A 23,126-nucleotide genomic window follows, 5' to 3' on the forward strand; every position below is an offset into this window, starting at 1 on the left:
TAGTAGCCAGGAATTTACTGTAAACTCACACTAAAATGTTTTATAGTGCACAAATCAAGCTAATTTCACAAATCACAATTAAAACGGCAGATCATTAGTTCAATACTCGCTTTCCACCATGTTTCTCACTCAGTGCTATCTTATGACATCAAAACACTTTTACTATAGCTCATGATTTGTAAGGTGATACATTTTAATGTTTGCATTACATAACCAACTACATTTATAAGGTTTTTCATGTGTGATCAAATTGTGCGGTAGCGCAACTGATAGCGCTTTGCACTTGAGACGCCAAAGACTGGGGTACAAGCCCTGAAGAGCATGTGGGTTGACATGTAATCCGAAAGTGTCATAGAGGCACCAGAAAATGAAGTGGTCGCTTCAGTAATTGCATTTTTTCACATCACGTTTGGTTTTATTACACTATCGAGTAGGTTTAGGTATAAGATTTGGGGTAGGGAGGTCAGTTTTGTTGATTTAAAACTCGATAGAGCATTAATCTCAAAAACCTAATTTGTTAGGAGAACATTTAACTCTCTTTTAGCGTCACACAGTGGAAATTTCACCTCGGAACTGCCTCAATACTTCTATGGAACCGCGTAATACTTTGCAAAAATGTCGCCACAGTTATGTCACTTTCATCAGATCAGGCTGTGAAAAGTAGTTTTGGGTTTTTCTTTGTTGACTTTTTGGGGAGGCTGAATGTAAGATGGTGGAAAGTTGCAGTAGAGTGGCACGTTGCAAATTGGGATGGCAGAGCCCTGAGGGTGCATGCTGTGAACCAGAGGGACTGGAAAAATAACAGTCCAGCTCGGCAAGCTTTCCATGTGGAGAAACAGAGATTGAGCTGATACTGGCATATGGCTTCTTTGCTGTGTGACTATGGAAAAAAAAAAGAAAAAAGAAAAGAAAAAAAGAAAATAAATGGTGGCATGGGAAGACCCAGGGATTATGAAAATGAAAATGTTGTGTTAATTACATTAACAAACATTATTACATTAAATAATGTTCAGTTCTGCATTATGTAATCATGAAACATTCATATATTCAGACTTGAATGTAAACGAACTGTTGATTTTGTATCTGCATGTACAATATTATTTGTTAATAACTTGGTTTCACTTTCTACAAACACTTCCTATGAAGCCCATATTGTGTCTCCTAATATGCCCTATGATATGTTATAACTTCTCATAAATAATTGTAACAACAATTATTACCTACCCCTTCACTGATATACATTAGAGTATAATAAATTACAACATAATCAATCAAATTTTATCTGCTGAAGTTTCAATCGGTGTTCAAATCCCTTTACAGCAACACCTCCCCTCCCCCATTCCCATTTTACAAACTATGTGATGTTCAAATGAAGCTATATTTTGGATAAACAAATAGCAACATAAATCCAGCTAATCAAAGTCCCCTCTTTAATTACAAATGTATATTGTCTTGAAGGGATAGTTCACCCAAAAAATGAAAATTCTCTCATCATTTACTCACCCTCATGCCGTCCCAGATGTGTATGACTTTCCTTCTTCAGCAGAACACAAGATTTTTAGGAAAATATCTCAGCTCTGTAGATCCATACAATGCAAGTGAATGGTGATCAGACCTTTTTAGCTCCAAAATACAGGATATCACATACAGGAAACTAATCCATAAGACTCCAGTGTTTAAATCTCTTCAAATCTCTCTTTATATTCCTTTAAATGTCTTCTGAAGCGATATAATAGGTGTGGGTGAGAAACAGAACAATATTTAAGTCTTTTTTTTAATCTAAATTTCCACTTTAAAGTGAAACTAAACAGTCATCACATGTGACTTTCTGATGTAAATGTGAAAGTTGAGATTTAGAGTAAAAAAAGGACTTACATTTTGATCTGTTTCTCACCCACACCTGTTATACCGTTTCTGAATATATTGATTTAAACACTTATGGGTTATTTCTGTGTTTCCTTTATATGATTTGTGGAGCTACAAAGGTTTGATCACCATTCACTTGCATTGTATGGACCTACAGAGCTGAAATATTCTTTTAAAAATCTTTGTTTATGTTCTGCAAAAGAAAGTCATACACATCCATGATGGCATGAGGGTGATTAAATAATGAGAGAATTTTAATTTTTTGGGTGAACTATCCTTTTAATCACATTAATATCTCCTTTCTCTTTCCCTATCTGTCACTCACTCGAAGTTGTGTCGATGTAGTGACACTAGGGGTCACTCTTGGGAGCCGGAGACACCTCTGGTCTTTGATAAAAGGCAAATGAAAATTGGCGAGTGGTATTTGCATGCCACCCCCCCGGACATACGGGTATAAAAGGAGCTGGTATGCAACCACTCATTCAGATTTTCTCTTCGGAGCCGAACGGTCATGCTCATTGAGCTGAATTCTGCTGTTCATTCATCTCTGCTGGATCTGACGGCGCATTTCAGCGGCTTCTCCCTCCTCTGCACTGGTGCACTGCAGAGAACACCCCTGGGTGCTTCGGCAGAAAACAAGAGAGTATATTTTCTGAAAGAGCTTTTCCTCTAAAAGAGTATATATTTATCTAAAAGAACGGCACACACGGAACGTCTTTTTAAAGATGCCTTTCCGATTGTGTGTTATTCCTGGTTGCGGTCATTATCTCTCAACTTCGGATGGTCATGATCGCTGTCTTTCGTGTCTGGGCGCGACCCACACGTAGGCAGCGTTTGCAGATGGTTCATGTTCTCATTGCGAGAACATGACCATGGCAATGTTGCAGTCACAGCTTGCTTTCTTCAGCGGTCACAGCATGGTCTCTCAGGCAGATGATGGCCACACTAGTGGTCCAGGAGCACCAACTTTGGCTCAACCTGGTCGAGATGGGTGAGGCTGACAAGACACGGTTTCTTGCTGCCCCCATTCCCCAGGCTGGCCTATTCGGCGACACTGTCGATGACTTTGCCCAGCAGTTCTCGGCGGTGAAGCAGCAGATGGAGGCGACCCAGCACAAGATACTCTGTGAAAATTCACATGCAGGATCATGATTATATCATAATCATCAGATTTTGCAAAAACAAATTCACTCAAGGTATTATGCTGATAATATCATTTTTAATGAAAAATATATGATTAAATTTGAAAAATGCTAAATTAAACATTTTCACAAGTGGACTCAAACTTCGGGAAATCACATAAATTACACACAGAAAGGTAAAAGTTCCCGCACTAGATAAAAAGGACATTTATTGACATAATATTATACAAGTAATAGAATAATATATTATACAAATAATATACTGTATGTAGGCAAATTATAAACCATATGAGTTAAACCATTATCATAAAATCTTGAAGATACACCAAACATATACTGTTTCTTTTTTTATTAAATTTTTCATCAAACTTTATAAACCTCTCCTTAGCTAAATTTGCCAGCTACCTAGAAACAAATGAGTTTCTTTAGCATTGGCAAATTGACAATCGTGAGTCTCCACTTATCAAAACCATTCCACCGGCACTGTTGAGCATGGTTAAGCGCAGTTAGAGAACAGTTTGTAATCGTGCTGTACTGTGCTCAAGTGGAAATGCTACTGAAACCGTTCCTCACCGTGCTGAATATGTTCAACGCTTAAAATAGTTTCACTGTTGCCTCGTGTTCTTTCTCAGCTCAATTCTCTGCTGTTCTTATGCATTATCTTGTCTCTGTTCCGTACTATGTTCAACAAAAATACTATGTCTCTGACCGTGTCCCCGCATCGGCACTCAGCAGCTCTAATGCATTAACAGCGGGGAAAGATTAGAAAAAAAAGAATAGTTTGGGGCAGTAGAAAAATTACTGTTAGATGCAAAAGAATTGGACTGTCTACCCCGTTTGAACTGAATAATTACATCAGATGCATGCACAATTTCCCAAGAATTCCTACAGTAACCCTCCCAAAAATTCACTGAATTATTTGATATATTAATTAAAGTGAGTCATTTTGATATTTCAATGAGTTGAAAGACAAGAGTAAGATGTTAGCCTCAATAATAGACTATTCATTTAAATAGTGGTCTCCATGGCTGAGATGCATAGTGTATATCAGAGTTAAAAATAAGATGTTGCTCATATTTGCAGATTATCATATGCCTTAATGATTTTTTTTTTTTTTCTGTTATCGCTATCGTTTATCAGCATGGCTGCCTATTTAAAGATATCGAGGGAGGGCCGCTTGACACGGGTACAGCATAATAAATGGACAAAGATATTTCCTCATTTGGGATGGGAGTCGATTGGGAAACTCCTGAAGGTTAGGTGGGGAAATGAACTCAGGAGCAAATACCTGGATTGTACCGCCACAAGTGTTTGTCGGTATTGGTAAGTAAAATGTGGTTATAGTACATAAACATTTGTATCAATACCCAAGGGCGTAGCAGCCAGCACTCTTTAAAAAAAGGTGATTCGGTCCCCCACACTTTTCCAAGCTAAACCCATACTGAGTCCATATGGTGGATTTGTATACAGTATTCTTTGCGTTTTGTTACTTTGGGCTTATTAAGCAACCATCCAGCCAATCACAGGTGTAACGTTGTCTCTGTAACATTAGCTGGCAAGCTGGCAAGCAATGACAGGCAGACGATGAAGTGTAGAACCCAAGTGCAGTTTATTCATTAACGTGAACGAGAACAAAACATAAACATGAACTAGACTAGACTTGACTTGACTTGACATGGAACGACATTACACAAACATTCAATACATTCACATTCAATACCTGACAAGACACAATGGAAACCATGAGGCTTAATTACATGGACATGGGAAACAAGTAGGCCGTGGCGACTTGACGTGGCTACATGGCATGACATGGTAACATGGTAAGACAGGGTCACTAACTTGGCTGTGGTAGGCGTGAGTGCTGGCTCGTTGGCCGTGGCAGGAGTGGGTGCTGGCTCTTTGAGCAGAAGGCGGGCCTGAACCGTGGAGCAGAGGCGGGCCTGGACCGTGGAGCAGAGGCGGACCTGGACCGTGGAGCAGAGGCGGGCCTGGACCTTGGAACAGAGGTGGGCCTAGACCATGGAGCAATAGCTTGCTTGTGACATGGCATGGAGCAGTCTGGGGCTTGGCTGAGACATGGCATGGAGCAGTCTGGGGCTTGGCTGAGATATGACATGGAGCAGTCTGGGGCTTGGCTGAGACATGGCATGGAGCAGTCTGTGGCTTGGCTGTGACATGGCATGGAGCAGACTGAGGTTCGGCTGTGACACGGCATGAAGCAGACTGAGGCATTGTTGTGATAGGCTCAGGCGTTGCCTTGACATGGCATGGAGCAGGCTGAGGCATTGTCATGACATGGCATGGAGCAGGCTGAGGCGTTGCCGTGACATGACCTGGAGCAAGCTCAGGATCTGGGGTAGAATGTGGCGCAAGCTCGGCAGCCATGACGTGGGACTCTGGCTCGGTGGCCATGACATGGGACTCTGGCTCGTTATCCACTTCCCCCACAGTGAAAGTTGAACCACTTATCCACAGGGCAAGGTTGATATATTGAGCCAGATTGAAGGTACTCCAGCTGCCAGGCATCCAGGAGTGCACTGGCTCATTCATGCCTACATGAAAAAAGTGTTTGAGGGCGATCTCATTAAATCCAACCCTGTAGGCCAGAGTGCAGAAGTCCTCCACATATTCTTCTATGGAACACTTTCCTTGACATAGATGTATTAGTAGATCTGCTGGGTTTATTTTGGTGGTCAGGTATTCTGTAACATTGTCTCTGTAATGTTAGCTGGCAAGCTGGCAAGCAATGACAGGCAGACGATGATGATGAAGTGTAGAACCCAAGTGCAGTTTATTAATTAACATGAACGAGAACAAAACATAAATATGGACTAGACTAGACTAGACTAGACTTGACATGGAATGATGTTACACCAACATTCAATACATTCACATTCAATACCTGACAAGACACAATGGAAAACATGAGGCTTAAGTACATGGACATGGGAAACATCAACCAATGAACAGACAGAACTATAAACAAGATAACAAGACAATGACCATGAACCAATGACATAACAGAACTAATAACAAGACTATGAACCAATAGGAACAAGACACATGAACATGAGGGAAACAGGATAAATCACATGACTTGACATAGAAACAGGAAATCACATGACATGGCAGGGAAACAGGAAATAACATGACATGGAACTACTTTTTCAAAATAAAAGACATTAACACAAAACATGAACAAAAACACATCTAGACGTGACAACAGGTGAGTTTCATGAGCCGAAACATCCCTTACGTAATAGGCCATCAGTCAGACAGTCTAATCAACATGGCTCCATTCATTTCTACAAAGTTGCTTTTAACAATGCTCATTTATCCATGTTTTTTTATCGGCATTGATGTTGATCTAAATTAATAATCTATAGATGAGTGTAAGGGACTTGACATGGAGGCGAAGGTAGAATCCATATGCAGGAAGTTTATTATAATCAGCAAAAAAAACCAAGACACAAGACAGAGACGTAATCATTGAAGCAGGCAATGTTGTCATTACACAGGTAATCAGTCCAACCAGGCAAACAGAGCAAAACAGTATTCCAATATCGGTAAATCCGTAAAGCAGGCACAATGGTCATAACAGATAGACAATAAACAGGCAATGAGAATAACACTTGGTAAGGCAGTGAAACTGGCAATACTTTGCAAAGTACCAATAGAGAAGCATAGCTATTTATATAGTACAAACAGGATGTCACCATAGAAGAAATGGAATAGTGTCAGTATTCGGGAGAGGGCTCCCTCTGGTGGTTGGCTGAATGGACACCAGCCTCATTCATTACAGAACCCCCCCCCCCTTCTTCTGGGTCGTCCCCTTGGTCGTGGTGCAGGACGATTCGGGTACGCTCTGTGGAGGTTATGGATCAATGTTGGGTCCAGAATGTCCTTTGCGGCTACCCAGATCTCTCCTCTGGTCCATAACCTTCCCAGTCCACCAGGTACTGCATCTGGCCCCCTCGACGACATGAGTCTATGATCTCTCTGACCATGTAAGCAGGTGATCTGTATATCTCCAATGGAGGCTCAGGATCCGTGGTTCTGGGGCCAGATGTCAGGTGGATAGGTTTCAACAATGACATGTGAAAGGAAGGAGAGATGCGGTAGTTAACAGGTAGCTCCAGTCGGTAAGTTACCAGATTGATTTGGCTTACAATTCTGAATGGACCAACATACCTGGGGCTGAGTTTCCTGCAGGGTAGCCGCAACTTGAGGTCTCGTGTAGATAGCCAGACTCTCTGGCCAGGTTGATAGTCGGGGTGGGGATGCCTCCGTCGATCAGCTTGGATCTGTTGGGCCTGGATGGCCTGCTGCAATCTGACGTGCGCACTGTTCCACACTTGCTCGCTCCACCTGATCCAATCATCCACCGCTGGCACCGTAGAGGGTTCACCAAGGGAACATAGGAGGTTGGTAGCCCAGCACACATTGGAAAGGAGTGAGTCCAGTAGATGAGTGTGTGAGGGGGTTCTGGGCGCATTCAGCCCATGGGAGGAAGTCACTCCACCTCTGTTGTTCTCGACTGCAGTAAGACCTGAGGTATCTGCTGATTTTCTGGTTTTGTCTCTCCACCTGTCCATTTGCCTGAGGATGATGATCAGACGTGAGGCTGACACTGACGTCCAGCCGTTTACAGAAAGCCTGCCAGACTCTGGAAGTGAACTGTGGTCCCCGGTCAGACACTATGTCTTCTGGCAGACCATAGATCCTGAAAACTTGGTGGAACAGAGTGTTAGCGGTTTCCATGGCAGTGGGTAGACCTTACATGGGGATTAGTCTGCGTGACTTAGATAAACGATCAATGATAACAAAGATGGTGTTATACCCATTGGAGTTTGGCAGATCGGTGATGAAGTCAATGGACAGGTGGGACCAGCATCTCTGAGGGATAGGCAGTGGCAATAGCAGGCTGGCTGGCAGTTCTCTGGGGGTTTTAGACTTTGCACAAACTTGACATGCTTTAACGTATGCAGTGACATCATTAATGATTGAAGGCCACCAAATTGAGTTACATAACAGTCTTATCGTTTTCTGGATGCCAGGGTGTCCAGTGCTGAGGGAGGTATGGATCCATTATATTGTTCTTTGGCGTAGCGTGCGTGGTACGTACTGTTTGGTTGGAGGGCATTCAGGTGGTGCAGGGTCTTTTAGTTGGGCTCTTTGGATCTCTTACATGATGTCCCAGCTTATGGGTGCGATGATAACAGAAGGTGGGAGTATAGATTCATTTTGAGGTATGTTGTGAAGGGGATTATGATGACGTGAGAGAGCATCAGCTTTGCAGTTCTTACTGCCAGTGCGGTAGGTGACTGTGAATTGGAACCTTGTGAAGAAGAGTGACCATCGGGTTTGTCGTGGATTCAGACATTTTTCTCCCTTGATGTATTTGAGTTTCTTATGGTCGATGATTACTTAGAATGGATGCCAGAACCTTCAAGCCAGTGGCGTCACTCTTCTAGCGCAGCCTTCATGGAGAGTAGTTCTTTGATTCCAACATCATAGATTATTTCAGCGGAGTTCAGTTTACGGGAAAAGCACAAGTGTAAAGTTTTCCAGGGTTACTGTGGCGTTGAGAGAGAACCACCTCTATGCCGCAGTCTGAGGCATCCACTTCCACAATGAACGGTTGGCTAGGATCTGGGTGCTTGAAAATGGGGGCGGTCGTGAAACTTGTCTTGAGGGTCTCGAAGGCTTTTTGAGCAGAGTCACTCCATGGTAGCTTGGATGGATTTCCTTTAAGCAAAGACGTTAAGGGGGCAGAGATAAGACTGTAGTTGCGGATAAACTTCCTATAGAAGTTCGCAAAACCCAGGAAACGTTGTAGCTCCTTAACAGTGTTGGGTCTTGGCCACTCCGTGACTGCCTTGATCTTGGAGTCATCCATCTCAACACCTCTATAGCTAATAATATACCCTAAGAAAATTGTATGGGTAACATGGAACTCACATTTCTCTGCTTTCACGTAGAGTTGGTGTTTCAGCAGGCGGGAGAGGACCAATTTAATGTCTTTGATTTGTGTTGTGCTTTATCTTGGGAGTAAATGAGTATGTCGTCAATGTAGGCAATGACACATCTGTTGAGGAGGTCTCTGAAGATCTCATTGATGAATGACTGGAACACAGCTGGTGTGTTGGCCAGGACATAAGGCATCACCTGGTATTCATAGTGCCCCCTAGTGGTGATAAATGCGTTTTTCCACTTATCTCCCTCTCTGATACGAATCAGGTTGTATGTACTTCTCAAATCCAGGTTTGTGTAGATGCATGCTTCACGTAGTTGTTCTAGGGCAGATGGAACAAGAGGGAGTGGGTACCTGTACTTGCTTGTTACTGTGTTCAACCCTCGGTAGTCAATGCATGGACAGAGACCTCCATCTTTCTTCTCAACGAAGAAGCCCGCTGCAGCTGGTGAAGTGGAAAGACGATTGAACCCTGAAGCTAAAGCCTCCTCGATGTAAGTCTCCATGGCCATGGTTTCAGGTCTTGACAATGGATAGGCTTTGCTCCTAGGGAGTGCCATGTTGGGGAGTAATTCAACAGCGCAGTCCCAAGGATGATGAGGGGGTAATCGGGTTGCCTTGACCTTGCTGAATACCTCAGCAAATTCAGAATATTCCCTGGGGACCTGGATTTGAGCTTGATTCTCAGGACTTTCGACACTGGTAGTCAAACACTGCATGGTGACTGTGACATGAATACAATTAGACTGACAATATTCTGACCATTGTTTTAAATCACCCTGGTTCCAGGAGATGATGGGGTCATGGATAGCCAGCCATGGATGACCCAGGATGAGAGGATACATGGGTGAGTTGATGATATAAAGAGATGTGATCTCTGTATGAAACAATCCAATCCGTAGTGTTACTGGAACTGTTTGGTGAGTGATGCCTGTGCCTATATGTGCATTATTCACAACAGTAATGTTAATGGTGGGTATACAAGGTACTGCAGGGATATGGAGTTCCCGTACTAGACCTTGGTGAATTCACGGCAGACCCTGAGTCGACGAGTGCAGAAACACATTTCAGTGTATCACCAAAGGATAGCTCAATGGGAAGAGTGAAACTGTGTGTGGGAGATGAAATATTCATGGTACTCACAATAGTCCTGGAGTCTTGGTATTTCTTGTCTTTGTGAGGGCATGTGGAGTTTCAATGATTCCTTTCATCACAGTAATAACACAGTCGCTCCTAATGACGACAATCATGTTCTTTATCAGAAACTCTGGTATAGGTGATCTGCATCGGTTCAGGAGCTTCAGGGCATGCCTGGACTTGACTTTGGACTGATGGTTGTGACTTGGAGCTAATCCTTGAGCGTGGTGAATTACGCAGTAAATTATCAATCCTTACTGCCAACGAAATGAATTCAGTAAGTGTTGCATCCTCACCCTTACATGCAAGTTCGGCCAGCAGATTGCAGTTCAGTCCCTCTCTGAACACAGTCTTGAGTGCAATCTCATTCCATCCACTTTGGGCTGCTAATGTCCTGAAGTATATGGCAAAGTCAGCTGCAGAACGTGAACCCTGGTGTACATGAAGCAGCTGAACAGAGACATTGTTAAACCCCTCTGGGTATTCAAACACTTCATGGATCTGGGAAGCAAAGTAATCGAAATACGTTTGAATCTGATTATCGCTTTCCCACACAGCTGAGGCCCAGTCTAACGCCTTTCCGGTAAGTAATGTCATCATAAATGCACATTTCTTGGACTCCTGACTGAATGACTCTTGTTGGTTGGAGAAATATTTTATATTGACGTAAAAACCCCTTACATTTCCCTGGCGAGCCATCAAATTTATCAGGAAGAGCGAATCTTACCGGTTTGGCTTGTGGTGATGGAAGAGAATGGATAAGGTGGGTGAGGTTCTCATTTGCAGCTCTTAGGTAGTTTAGTTGTTCCTGGTAACCTTTGAGAAGTTTGCCCTGGGAAGCGAATGCAGCCTGGAGCTGAGAAACTTCTGCTGGATTCATTGTTGGCGAAGTATTCTGTAAGGGACTCGACATGGAGGCGAAGGTAGAACCCATATGCAGAAAGTTTATTATAATCAGCAAACAAATCCAAGACACAAGACAGAGACCATCATTGTAGCAGGCAATGGTGTCGTTACACAGGTAATCAGTCCAACAGAGCAAAACCGTAATCCAATATTGGTAAATCCGTAAAGCAGGCACAATGGTCATAACAGGTAGGCAATAAACAGGCAATGAGAATAACGCTTGGTAAGGCAGTGAAACTGGCAATACTTCACAAAGTCACAATGGAGAAGCATGGCTATTTATATAGTACAAACAGGAAGTCGCCATAGAAGAAACGGTATAGTGTCAGTATTCGGGAGAGGGCTCCCTCTGGTGGTCGGCTGAAGGGATACCAGCCTCATTCGTTACAATGAGGAACACACAAATGAGGGTTATTTATCGGCATATTGTTCTTGATTGGCTGCATTAGGTGAAATGCACTGCAGAAAACAAAACAAAGAACAATCCTTCTTTTAAGCACACATTGTATTTTAAGTCTTCATTAAGTTATGCTTTTTACATTATGTTTGTGAGGTAATAGTTTGATCGGTTCTTTTTGCCAAATTAAGCAGATTACTAGATCTGTGTTAAATATGTAAAGCTATTTTTAATATCAGCTCCTGTTTTTTTACCTCTATGTTGGTGTGTAGTCGGCAAACTGTAGAAAAAACATAGATCTGCTGTGTTCTTAGAACACTTTTGCATTTTACCGAAGTCAACAGAAATGCAGACACACCTTTTTATACATGAAAACATATGGACGTTATTGAAACTCATAATAATATAAGACTATTATTGTTGTTGTTTGATAAAAGTCATGCTCAGCAGCTCACAAACTGTAGGGAATTGATAGATTTGCTTTGTTCTTGTAATGCATAAAACCTCTTCTAAAGCCTCATTTGTAGGTCTGTAGACATACATATTTTAAAGGATTCAAATTTTCTTTTGATCATTGATTCAGTGACTAACTCACTTCACACAAGACATCACCAGGTGGCATCACCAGAAATGGTCACTGAACAAATCATTAAATGGATCGGAATTAATTTTGGTGAACATTATCAAAACACTCAAGCCACTTGGATAAATTTAAATCCCACAGTGCACAAGTACAGAGTAAAAAATAAAATTGTGCATATGCACAATTGCCATTATTGTAATTGATTAAATAATTTATTCAGGACCAGCTTGTGCTCAGTCTTTTATTGTCACGTGTGAAACAGAAGCAAGAGCTCCACAAGATGCCCTTTATTTTTGCAGCTAATTTTGCTAAATTTTGCACTTAATTTGCAATACTTTAATCTTTAAAATATTACAAGTATATAATACGTATATATTAATATAATACTTATATCATACTTGTATATAAATATATATTGTAATACATAAATACTGCACTGTAAGGTTGGATCTGTGTGAGCCACCTACTGACAGCTGTGTCCCCCCCACACACACTTTTAAAATGACTGTCAGTACCAATGACATCATCTAAAATGTTACCCCTTTTAAATGAAAAAGTTCAAGAGCAACTGGCCAGAACAGAACTTCCCTTCCCAGAACTTTTGGGAGGATACTGCCGCATTTAACGTAGTTCTGTTCTTGTTCGAATATTATGAATACTAATGAGATCACACCGATATACACTGATGTGCTAAAGTCATTGCTAGAAATGATAATTCTCCTGTACGGATTTAGTACTTACAAATTTGTCGTGATAATGCACCTTGGGCCACCGAGTCCCAGAGATTGTTTGCCTGGCTGCACAAAATGAGGATGATCTCTTGCGAGCTTATGGAGTTTGAGTAAAACAGATATATTTAATGCAAAGCCATCTTGAGAGGATGGGAGGCCAAAGAAAGCTTTTTTTCCATTAAGCCCTCAGCCCAAGGGTCTAATTTACCACAAGGATTAAGGCGGCATCTGCACATTCTGTGAAAAATGTGACTAAAATACTGAGGGAAGTCTTAATGTCTTATCCACGCTCGCTGAACTTTAGGGTTTGCTGTGAATTCTGTTCAAGTAGCCTGTTTAATTGTTTATCAGACTAAGCTTTATTAATAAGATTCCATGTGTATATGCTGTAAATAATGTAAATGACATTCATTGAAGATGGTTGGAGAAAAGCTGGAAACCACTGGTTAGAAGGCTAGAAGGTGATTACGTTAGCTTTTTTCTGACCAAGGCTGGGTTTCCCGAAGCACTAAGTAGAACTTTAGTAGCACTTAAGTAGTATTTAATCTCTAAGGTGCGTTTCCTAAAAGCATTGTTATGTAAGTAGTTCATAAAAATGTAAATTAACGAGAGCTTTGAACTGTTCTTAAGTCCATTAAGTGCAACTTAAACATACCTTTCTGACATCTTTCACAGTTTATCAAAGACAATGGGACATTTAATAAATTATATTAATATATTTTGATCATTGGAAAACCATTGTAAACTATTTCAGAGGATAAATAATGTTTAAAAAATCACATTGAAATCAATAGGCAGTCTCCGCAGTCTGCGCATGCAACGTGATAGGTCTAAATTACAAGACACGTAAAACGGTATAACATTATATTAGCCTTCTTTGATAAGCATAATTGTAATGGCAATAGAAAGACGATATGTTCTTATTAAACAGATGATTTAAGAAGACATGAGTAATGTAATGTGACCATGCAGTTTAAAACTTAAATAAATATGCCAAATAAATAATGACAATTTGTTTAGAGGAGATTAGAGTAAGAGTGTGCAATGAGAGATTCCCTCTCTCTCTCTCTCTCTCTCTCTCTCTCTCTCTCTCTCTCTCTCTCTTCATCCTCCTCCTCTTCCTCCCTCCAATCGCTGTTCAAATTGGCTCGCCTATAGTCTTTTTACAAGGCAGTTTCAAATTGTATAATACATAATGGCAGTAAGGCTACAAGTACATGGTGCCTTGAACTCTATGATCTATTAATATTTAGACAGGTCTGTGAGTAGTTCAATACTGATGCCTGTCATTTTAATCCTGTTCTGTGTGCATTTGTTCAGTTTCCAGCCAACAAATTTTAGGCTACGTGAGAGCCCTTTATGATTCACATCGTGTACATTCACGTTACATGCATTTATTGCATCACTTTCATTAATCTCTATGATTGAGAATCAATACATCTGAAACTCCATCTTACTAAAGCCATAATTATTTCTATAATTAAAGTCTGTAATAGTTAATACATTTTGGCACCTCGACAAGATTACAAACAACTTCCATGTTTATTTAATATTTCCATGTTGAGAAGACAAACTCTGGATATATTTACCAAAGTGATCAGCACCTTTGGACTGGACAGCTCCCGTAACGAAGCACTTAAGTTCTACTTTATAATGAGCGATCTACGTGCTGGTTTGGGAAACAGGTGTTACTCCATCGTAAAATAACGTGCGATGTTCGTTAAGATGATCGTAAAAGCTTAAGTTGCAACGTTATCAGGAAACCCAGCCCTTGCTATTTGCCAGACACCAAAATGTTCCATCATTTAATCCATTTATTGACAAGGCATCATAATTATTTATGTGTCAGGGCATCTGAGTGTCTCAAGAGGGTTTACGCCTTGCCCTAAACACCAACCCTTCACATTAATCCCCCCCAATCCCATTCCTATAGCCTTTTTCCTCAAGATGTGACTGATTCATATAGAAAACTCTAGGAAACAGAAACCATCATCTGTTCCGAGTCTGTCAGTCAGGTCCCACTTTCTCCAAGCGGAGATATCAGACTGCAGTTTCACATTACATTTTTGAAAAAAACAAAAAAGTTACAAAATAAAAATAAAAAATAAAAAAAATTGTTTGGAATAATCTTTTATGAATATATATATATATATATATATATATATATATATAAAAGCATTGAAATATAATTTATTAATATCTAAAAAAGCTTTCGTCCACCAAACCAAAGTCAGGTAGTTTAACCAACAGGCCTGTAAAAAAAAACAAAAAACAGAGAAGACCCCTTCAGACCTGTGGGTAAATTTAAAAATATCAGATTTTTTGACATTTATGAAAAGGTACATTTTGTTCATGTCAAATGGAGTAACCTTAAAAAACGTATATATTCGTGACTCACAAATCCATGATATTCATAAAAAAAAAAAAAAAAAAAAAAAATACTTAATAGTCTACACCAATTGTTTTAAAGTCATTCAATAATTTTATTTTATTTTTTAATTTTTTTTTTTTGTATTAAAAAAACAAACAATAACAACAACAACAAAAAAAAACATTTAAAATATGTTTGTGTGAAACCAAAATGGACACAAATATTACATTTCAATAAACTTGATAAATTAGATTTATAAAAAAATGTATTACCTTGGACAATTATTTTTATTTTTATATGTCAATGACCCATATAATGTGGAGTAAAAACACTAATATAAGACAGGATGAGTATAATACAAGGTATCTTGTATCTCTAAAAAACTTCAAACCACTTCAAACTGAAAACCTACATTTAATTGTTATCATTAAATTTACACAAGATTAAAGTGTCCGTACTGCAGAGTAGATATGCTTAGGATTGTTCAATTGCTTCAGTGTGGCTCAGAACGTTGATTTAACTATATACTGTACTTTGCTATATCAATTGTAGTTAATTATTAAATAATTATGACACCTTCCACATGGGTTTTCTTTATGATCTAACAATAAACAACTCAAAGACTGTGATTAAAAACTTTTTATAATAATGCATGTTATTTATGTTTTTCTTTTAGGTTTTTTTTTTTTTACATCTGAGCTAAAATTTGCACTATTAATTTCATTACACTTAATCCAACCAATCTAAATATACTTGTAATAAATGACAAAAATAACGAAACTCAAAGTCTGCATGTTGAAAATTATGATGAGTCCAAAAGATAAAAACATTATTTAAATTTTTTTTACAGTAACTTGCATAGAGTATTATTTAAGTATAATTACTTATCATGTCTTTGTGGTCTTTTTGATAAAGTGTAGAACAGTATAATGGCCAAGAATTAACGAGCCATAATTTTTGTAGCCTCAGACTCTTAGGGGGTGAAACAAAGAGCAAATGGTCCATTTGTCATCAAAGCACTTGTCTAATGAAGTACATTTCCCTGCCAATATTCAGCACATTATTTCAAATGATAGGACATTTATTTGTAACTGAGAAAGTGACTCTGATCTAAATAAAGGTTCTCTGAATCACTGAGCTAACTGACAGGGCCAAATTATTATATTGGCCTGCCAGGTGGCAGTCCGCCAAATTTTTAGGTACATAATCAACACTATCCCAATTTAACAGTCTCTAAATGAACATCCAGGTTGTGAGAGAATGCAGAATTGGCTACAGTCAGAATTCCCAAATGCTCACACATGAGTATGTTAATCAGGATAATGTGGAGCTTAGTTAGGGTAGACACCATATTAATGTTGATGCAAAAGATTCACATTCTAATGAAAAGGCCTAACATGGTGTTGTTTTATTTTTCAGTATGGCATAAAGAAGAAGGAAGAGAAAGAGGCAGAGGCACAGGCAGCCATGGAGCAGGCGTCCGAAGGCAGTTTGACCCGTCCTAAGAAAGCAATCCCTGCTGGCTGTGGCAATGAAGAAGAGGAAGAAGAGAGCATCATGGATACAGTCATGAAGTTCCTCCCAGGCCCACTTCAGGATATGTTCAATAAAAAGTAACAGTGTTTCACGACAAGTCAGAATCATTAAGGTCAAGAATTCCACCACCTTTCTCCCTTTCCCCTCTGTCATATTTGTTCTAAGATCTCTGGACTCGATCTGCGTGCCATAATATCTGTCTTTTACTGAGGGGTCGAAATATATGTGACATTTGTTATTAAAATTACGAAGAAAAATGTGTGCACTAGAAATGTTGCATATAAATGCTTGCATTGTTTCTCTGTTTAAAGGCAAATTAAAGCCCCATCAGTCCAGACCTTAGAGCAAAAATATTCCCATGCATCATTAATTTTGTTTGTAAATAGCAAATGAAAAAATAACTGTATATGAATACAGATATCTATCTATCTATCTATCTATCTATCTATCTATATATATATATATATATATATATATATATATATATATATATATATATATATATATATATAGATAGATATATATATATAAAATACAATGACTAAGAGTAAAAGCCATAATTTTATCTTGGAGGGATTTCTCCAGATCATATCATATGTTTAATTGTTGCTCTGTTATATATATTATTGATGTATCCATGCGGTATACCTATAGATATATACTGTATACAGATTAATTTGCCATCTATTTTTTAAACTACTGAAGTAAACATTTCCAGCCATCGTGAATTGTAACATTTGACTGTACCCAATTAGTCTGACTGAAAACTGTAATATGGAAGAAAGCGTAAACTATCATCACACAATATTGTTTTATATTTCCTCTACGCATGCTTTTGTTTATAGGAACACTGTATCTAATTTCTTTAGCCATTTTAGGTTGAATACATTGAAATTTAAGGCAATAACTCTGGTTTTGGATTTTGTCATCTGACAGACACCAGTGTTTTGTATAGTTGTACAGTATGTCCCTCATTATATTTTAATGTACATCCGCACCACACTTGAGTAAACTAGAGTGACTGAATAATATGGAATCATAAACGTTAGCTAGTTGCAATGAGTGAGACATTAGAGCTAGATGTTCACTTGAATTGACTTAACTGTATTTAAAAAGTAGACTACTTAAAGAAATAGCTCACCAAAAACGAAAGAAACTCTGTCATGTCTTTGAAAGAAATCTGTATTTCTTTCTTCAGTGGAACACAAAAGGAGTTACTATCCACAAAAGAAAGAAAGAAAGTCATATGGTTTGGAAAAACATAAGGGTGAGTGATTGACTTGAGTTTTCATTTTTGAGTGAATTATCCATTTAAGAATGTGAGAGGGTGACATTGATCACATAAACCTACAATTGGATCAATAGGGCTATATATATATATATATATATATAAATATATAACCTCTTCATCACTGCTGTACAGTAAATCTAGTTATTTAGCATCTACATTTACGTTCGCACTCACAACATGGTTGTGAGCACACATTAAGTGATCAGACAGTGACAATGGTGCAATATTTGTTTCTGAATGAAGATGTCCTGTGTCCGTTGGTTGTATATGGGACTCGGATCCCAGATCAGCAATAACAGACAATCTTCATGATTATGTATTCAGCTTATTTGCTAGAGAATGTTTATGTGCAAATGCTGTGTTGTCTTCCTAGTATCAGTCCAACAAAACACTACTGAAGAGTTTAGTAAAAAAATAAAAATAAAACATTGAGGAGAAATGTATTTACTGTATGGTGGGAGCAGGTCACTGCCTCTAAATGGAGACTGGCACTTATTTTTAGGCTGTGATATGATGTGGCTTTGCTACGTAGTGGTCTCACCAGGGCCAGATCATGGCCCTATGAGGCCCCTGGCAGTGTGAGATCCTTGGGCACTGGCCCCACTGGCCCGGTCCACCTGTGTTTTTATGCTTGCTTGTTGCTACTTTATGTATGATGTTATTTCTTGTTGTTGTAACTGCATAGGTATGAAGGAAAACATCTGTTCTGATTTCCTCAATAATGAGAAAATCAGATTTGAAAAAGTTTATTCAGACTGTATTATCCACCCTCTTTTATAAAAACAAAAATGTTAAGCTACGCAGTGTTTTAATAGAGTGTGTTTGTATACCCGTGGTCCCGTCCACAATTATGTCCAGCAAGGTGAAATTAACCACAAATCTCAACTCTGTTTGCACAGGTCACAAGTCAGCACTTGTTCAGCAAAATCTGTTAGTTGAAGATCATTGTGTATGTGTAAATTTACAAACTACAACAATATTCAAGATTTAGAAAAATACAATGGTAACACTTTACATTAATATTCCCTTTGAGGAATCATAAAGGGGTTCATTAATGACTAATAATTCATTTTCAAATGCATTATAAATCATTTATATACAGTTATAAGAAGGTTATAAGGTGATTTGCATGCAATACTTGCCAAATAGTGAGCCATTTTGCCTCATATGTTAAAAATGCTTAACACTTTTTAACATTAGTAACCTATGAAAATGTAATGTAAAGTGGACACCTAAGAAACGTTTATAAAGGAGTTGCAAAAAAAAAAAAAAAAAACTATGATAATAGTTCAGTATGGTTTAATAGTCATCAGGCTTTAATACATGATGCTGTGAATGAAAAAAAAAGTGTTTTTGTAGAGAACTTTAAGTAAAGCACTGGGTAAAATCATTCTTTTGATAACGTAACTAATATAAACACAAAGCGGACTGTCGCAAAATAACATAATATAGTCTATTTTTGCTACATTGTGATACAAATCATGAATTGGGGCATTTTATGTTTTTGATTAATATAAGTTTGAATAAGCATATTTATTAAGCATTTCTAAAAAGTAAGTTAAAATGCTCACTTTTTATTGGATGAAAGTTGCCCTTTTTAATTTACTTGCTATAACAGCATGTCAATTCTTTATACTGCATTTGTAAATGACGAGTCATTATTGAACCCCTTTATGAATCATAAACAATGGGAACATTACTGTAAATTGTTTCTAATGCAATTAGGAAATTGTATCAGGCTGCTGCTCTATTGTTTTAAACTTTCCAAATATTCCAGACATTCCATTTAATGTATGAATATATATATATATATATGTGTGTGTGTGTGTGTGTCTCTAGAAATCATTTGATAAGCTGTGACTTTTAGAGTAAAACGGTTTAGTTTATAAAAGTGTGACGTTTTAGAGCACACTGTCAAAGTGATGTCCTAGCTATTTGTCCTGCCACGTACCAAGCAACAAGGAGTTTAATAGATTAAATGTTTATATAAATGAGCTTGCAGATAAAAATGTCGTTCACCTACAATTGAACAAACTAGCCAGATGTTAAGATGCTTAATTAGCATAAATTAGCTATCAATCAACATGGAACAGTGTTTTCAGATTTTACTGCCACTGCACTATTTCTGTGTTCAATGTTCAAGGCCTTTATATATTAGAAAATACAATGTCAGTTCAGTTGTAGCCTACCACTTTTGGATAGATGAGATTTGGCTAAAAAAAAAAAAAAATAGCATAAAGTGAAATCTTTAGCTTAACATATGCAGTCATCCATGCAAATGAGACTGAAAAATCCACTTATGGTAGGAACAATTCTGCCACTGAGACTTAATGTGTTCTTTACAATAGATAGAGACCATTTTGAGCACAAATTCTGCAGTTACATGATTATTCTATGTGAATACAACTGCCCTTGACGTGACAAATTTTCATCGGTAGCACTGATAAATAAATACTGCCCAAAATCCATATGGCCCATCCTATCATCACCTGTGTTTTATTAAACCAAAGAGTGTTCTTTTTAGTGAGAATGTTATTACTGTGTGAACTGTTATTATTTTAATGCTTTCTCTATTTTCTTTCTTTCTTTTGTATTATTTTTATTTTTTGTTCTTTTAAAGTTATTGTCTAAAGTGATGTGATATATGTCTACCATCTGTGCACTCTGAAACATCTGGAAGGCATTTGGCTTTGGGTTTTGTGAATGCCCTTAAAAAGATATTGATTATACAAAGATATCACACGATTGGATGTGATCGAATTTTAAAAAACTGTTTCACCTACATTTTCTTTTAATTGTATGTTTATGTTTTACATCTGTAAGTGTAATGGGAAACATTATGACACCGTCATTGTAATGAATTATCATTGTAACATTCTAATATTTTGTGACCACTTTTAGAACATCTTTAAATCAATTCCTGATCGACATTTAACATGCATTCACTCAATGTCTATCTCTGTCTCTGCTAATGAAGATACTGCCTATCACAGAAGCGTTATGAAATATTTAATTGCTGTTATTTGAATGTAAATGTCTACTGCATTGTCCTGTGCGGTTCCCTCTGTTATAAAGATAAATTATCTTGCTGTATTTTTCCATCTGTAATCTGTTCCTGTCTCCTGGTGGTTGTCCTTTAGGAAAAATATGTTTATTTTTTTATGCATTTTTTTTTGTGTCTCTGTAGATCCTCACACTCTCCAGCCTTTCTATTTGTGATGAATTGTCTGCATGCAAATGATGTGCACTGTAGGTGAGGTTGTAAATTATATTTCTGTGTGTCCTCTGTGTTTTCTGAGTGCTCAACCTGTTGTTAGCCTTACTGCATGCCCGTTATAGACAGATTTTGGACTGTAACATTCCTGCCAAATGGAATCACCACACACGGATAATAAAGTGATTTCATATGATTGTTTTTTTATTGCTGTGTGTTTCTGCTAACTTGTCCAAAAAAAAAAAAAAAAAAAAAGAAGAAAACTCTTTTTATCATCGTACATGCTACAAATAAGATTCTAAGAACTTAAAGTGCAGGGCTCCGTAAATATTTTCATAAGATTCATAGAACTTATTCACTAGTGGGTGAACATGTGAGTAATTTAAATCCTTTATTTGGATCCAAAAAAAAATTATGGTCTGTTTTCCTATATCACATTGTTTACTGGCTGTTCTACATTTTCACATTTTTCAACAAATTTGAAATCAATTCAATAAATATGAAGGGCTCTGAAAATAATATTCTGTCTCTTTCAAATGATGATTGGATCCTCATCCCAAAAGATTAAACTTGTAATCATGTTACAAAAATAATGTTGAAGGGCTGCATATGGGAGGCAAATAATAGGCCTCTCTGAATAAAATGTGTTAGTCATGTACATATGGCCATGCACATATGGGCTAATAAGTGTGTAGTCTGAAAATGTCATAAATGTTTTCTGGATGATACAAAAACATGCTAAACCTGTACATTGAATGTTGTACATTGAAGATCATATCTACTCTTTAAAGTTAACTGATTTATAATGTAGTTCGCAATGACAGCTCTGGAGAGCATGTTCATTAATACAATCACGACGCAGAAAATATATAAACACCTGCTCACCACAATCCTTCAACTTTGTGATCTCACTGTGAATTCGGAAACAGTAAATTGACATTTCTTGAGCTAAACTCGGTCTGTACTTACCGAAATTCAAAGCACTGCCCCAGTGGCTGAAGTGGAAAGTGTTGTTGAACGTATGAGCTTGTGTAAGCTTCAGTTGCCGGGGTAAATGCCCAGAGAGTGTAAAGTGAATTGTTTTTTGCAGTAAATTATAATACAGCGAAGAAGAATGCATATTTTATTTACTCTACACCCCCAAACTAGCCTAAACCTAACTTTCAGTGGAGTAAAAATGTAATCTTTGATGGAAAATGGAACCTCCGAATTATGCAAACACAATTACTTCCTGGTTTCAGCTTGGGACAAGAACCCAAATCTCCCATGCTGCTGATGCAGCACGCTATCAGTCACGTCACAGGAGAAGGTAAACTCATTTGAACAGATGCTAAAAAGTTGCATGGGACATGGAACTTATCAGTAACTTGGTAGAATGGGGCTGGTGTTAGGGTACCGCAACATTACATAGCAACATGGCAACATCCTGTGCGATCATGTTGCAGGGTTTGGGAGTAACAAACAAAAATGTGTGCTGCTGCTAATTACAGTAATGCAGCAATATTTCAAAACAGTGTAGCTTTTCCAGTAACAAGCAATTTCTTCCATCAAGTAGTGGTTTAACATGATGAAAGTTTACATCACTATTTTGTCACATTGTATTTGTTCAAGTGCGCAATTAACAAACACATCTTCAAAGAAATTCCATTTAAATAAACCAGTTCAAAATTAATTGATTCATTTGAGTAATTTCATAGTTATGAGTTAACAGAGTAGGTAACAGAGACCAGGGCTAGTTGCCATAATGGCCAAATAGAATATATATACATTATATAGGTATATAATCAAATCAAAAATCAAATCACTTTTATTGTCACACAACCATATACACAAGTGGAATAGTGTGTGAAATTCTTGGGTGCAGTTCCGAGCAACAAAGCAGTGGTGACAGTGATGAGACATATACCAGTCTACAATAAACTTCAAATTTACACAACACAATTTAAAATCTAATATACACATAATTACACACAAC

The 23,126-nt window shown here is 38.1% G+C and overlaps 1 protein-coding gene across 2 annotated transcripts in view; it reads left to right on the forward strand.

The window, feature by feature from the left end:
• Positions 1 to 21,345, forward strand: part of LOC127417624 (complexin-1) — a 100,061-nt gene extending 78,716 nt beyond the window's left edge. For both annotated transcript variants that reach the window (XM_051657671.1, XM_051657673.1), the window contains exon 4: positions 16,530 to 21,345. In XM_051657671.1, the coding sequence (XP_051513631.1) occupies positions 16,530 to 16,727 (198 nt within the window). In that variant the 3' untranslated portion in view covers positions 16,728 to 21,345. The remainder of the gene's footprint in view (positions 1 to 16,529) is intronic.
• The last annotated feature ends 1,781 nt before the right edge of the window (positions 21,346 to 23,126 follow it).

This window comes from Myxocyprinus asiaticus, chromosome 27, assembly GCF_019703515.2.
Source record: "Myxocyprinus asiaticus isolate MX2 ecotype Aquarium Trade chromosome 27, UBuf_Myxa_2, whole genome shotgun sequence".
NCBI classification, from domain to species: domain Eukaryota; kingdom Metazoa; phylum Chordata; class Actinopteri; order Cypriniformes; family Catostomidae; genus Myxocyprinus; species Myxocyprinus asiaticus.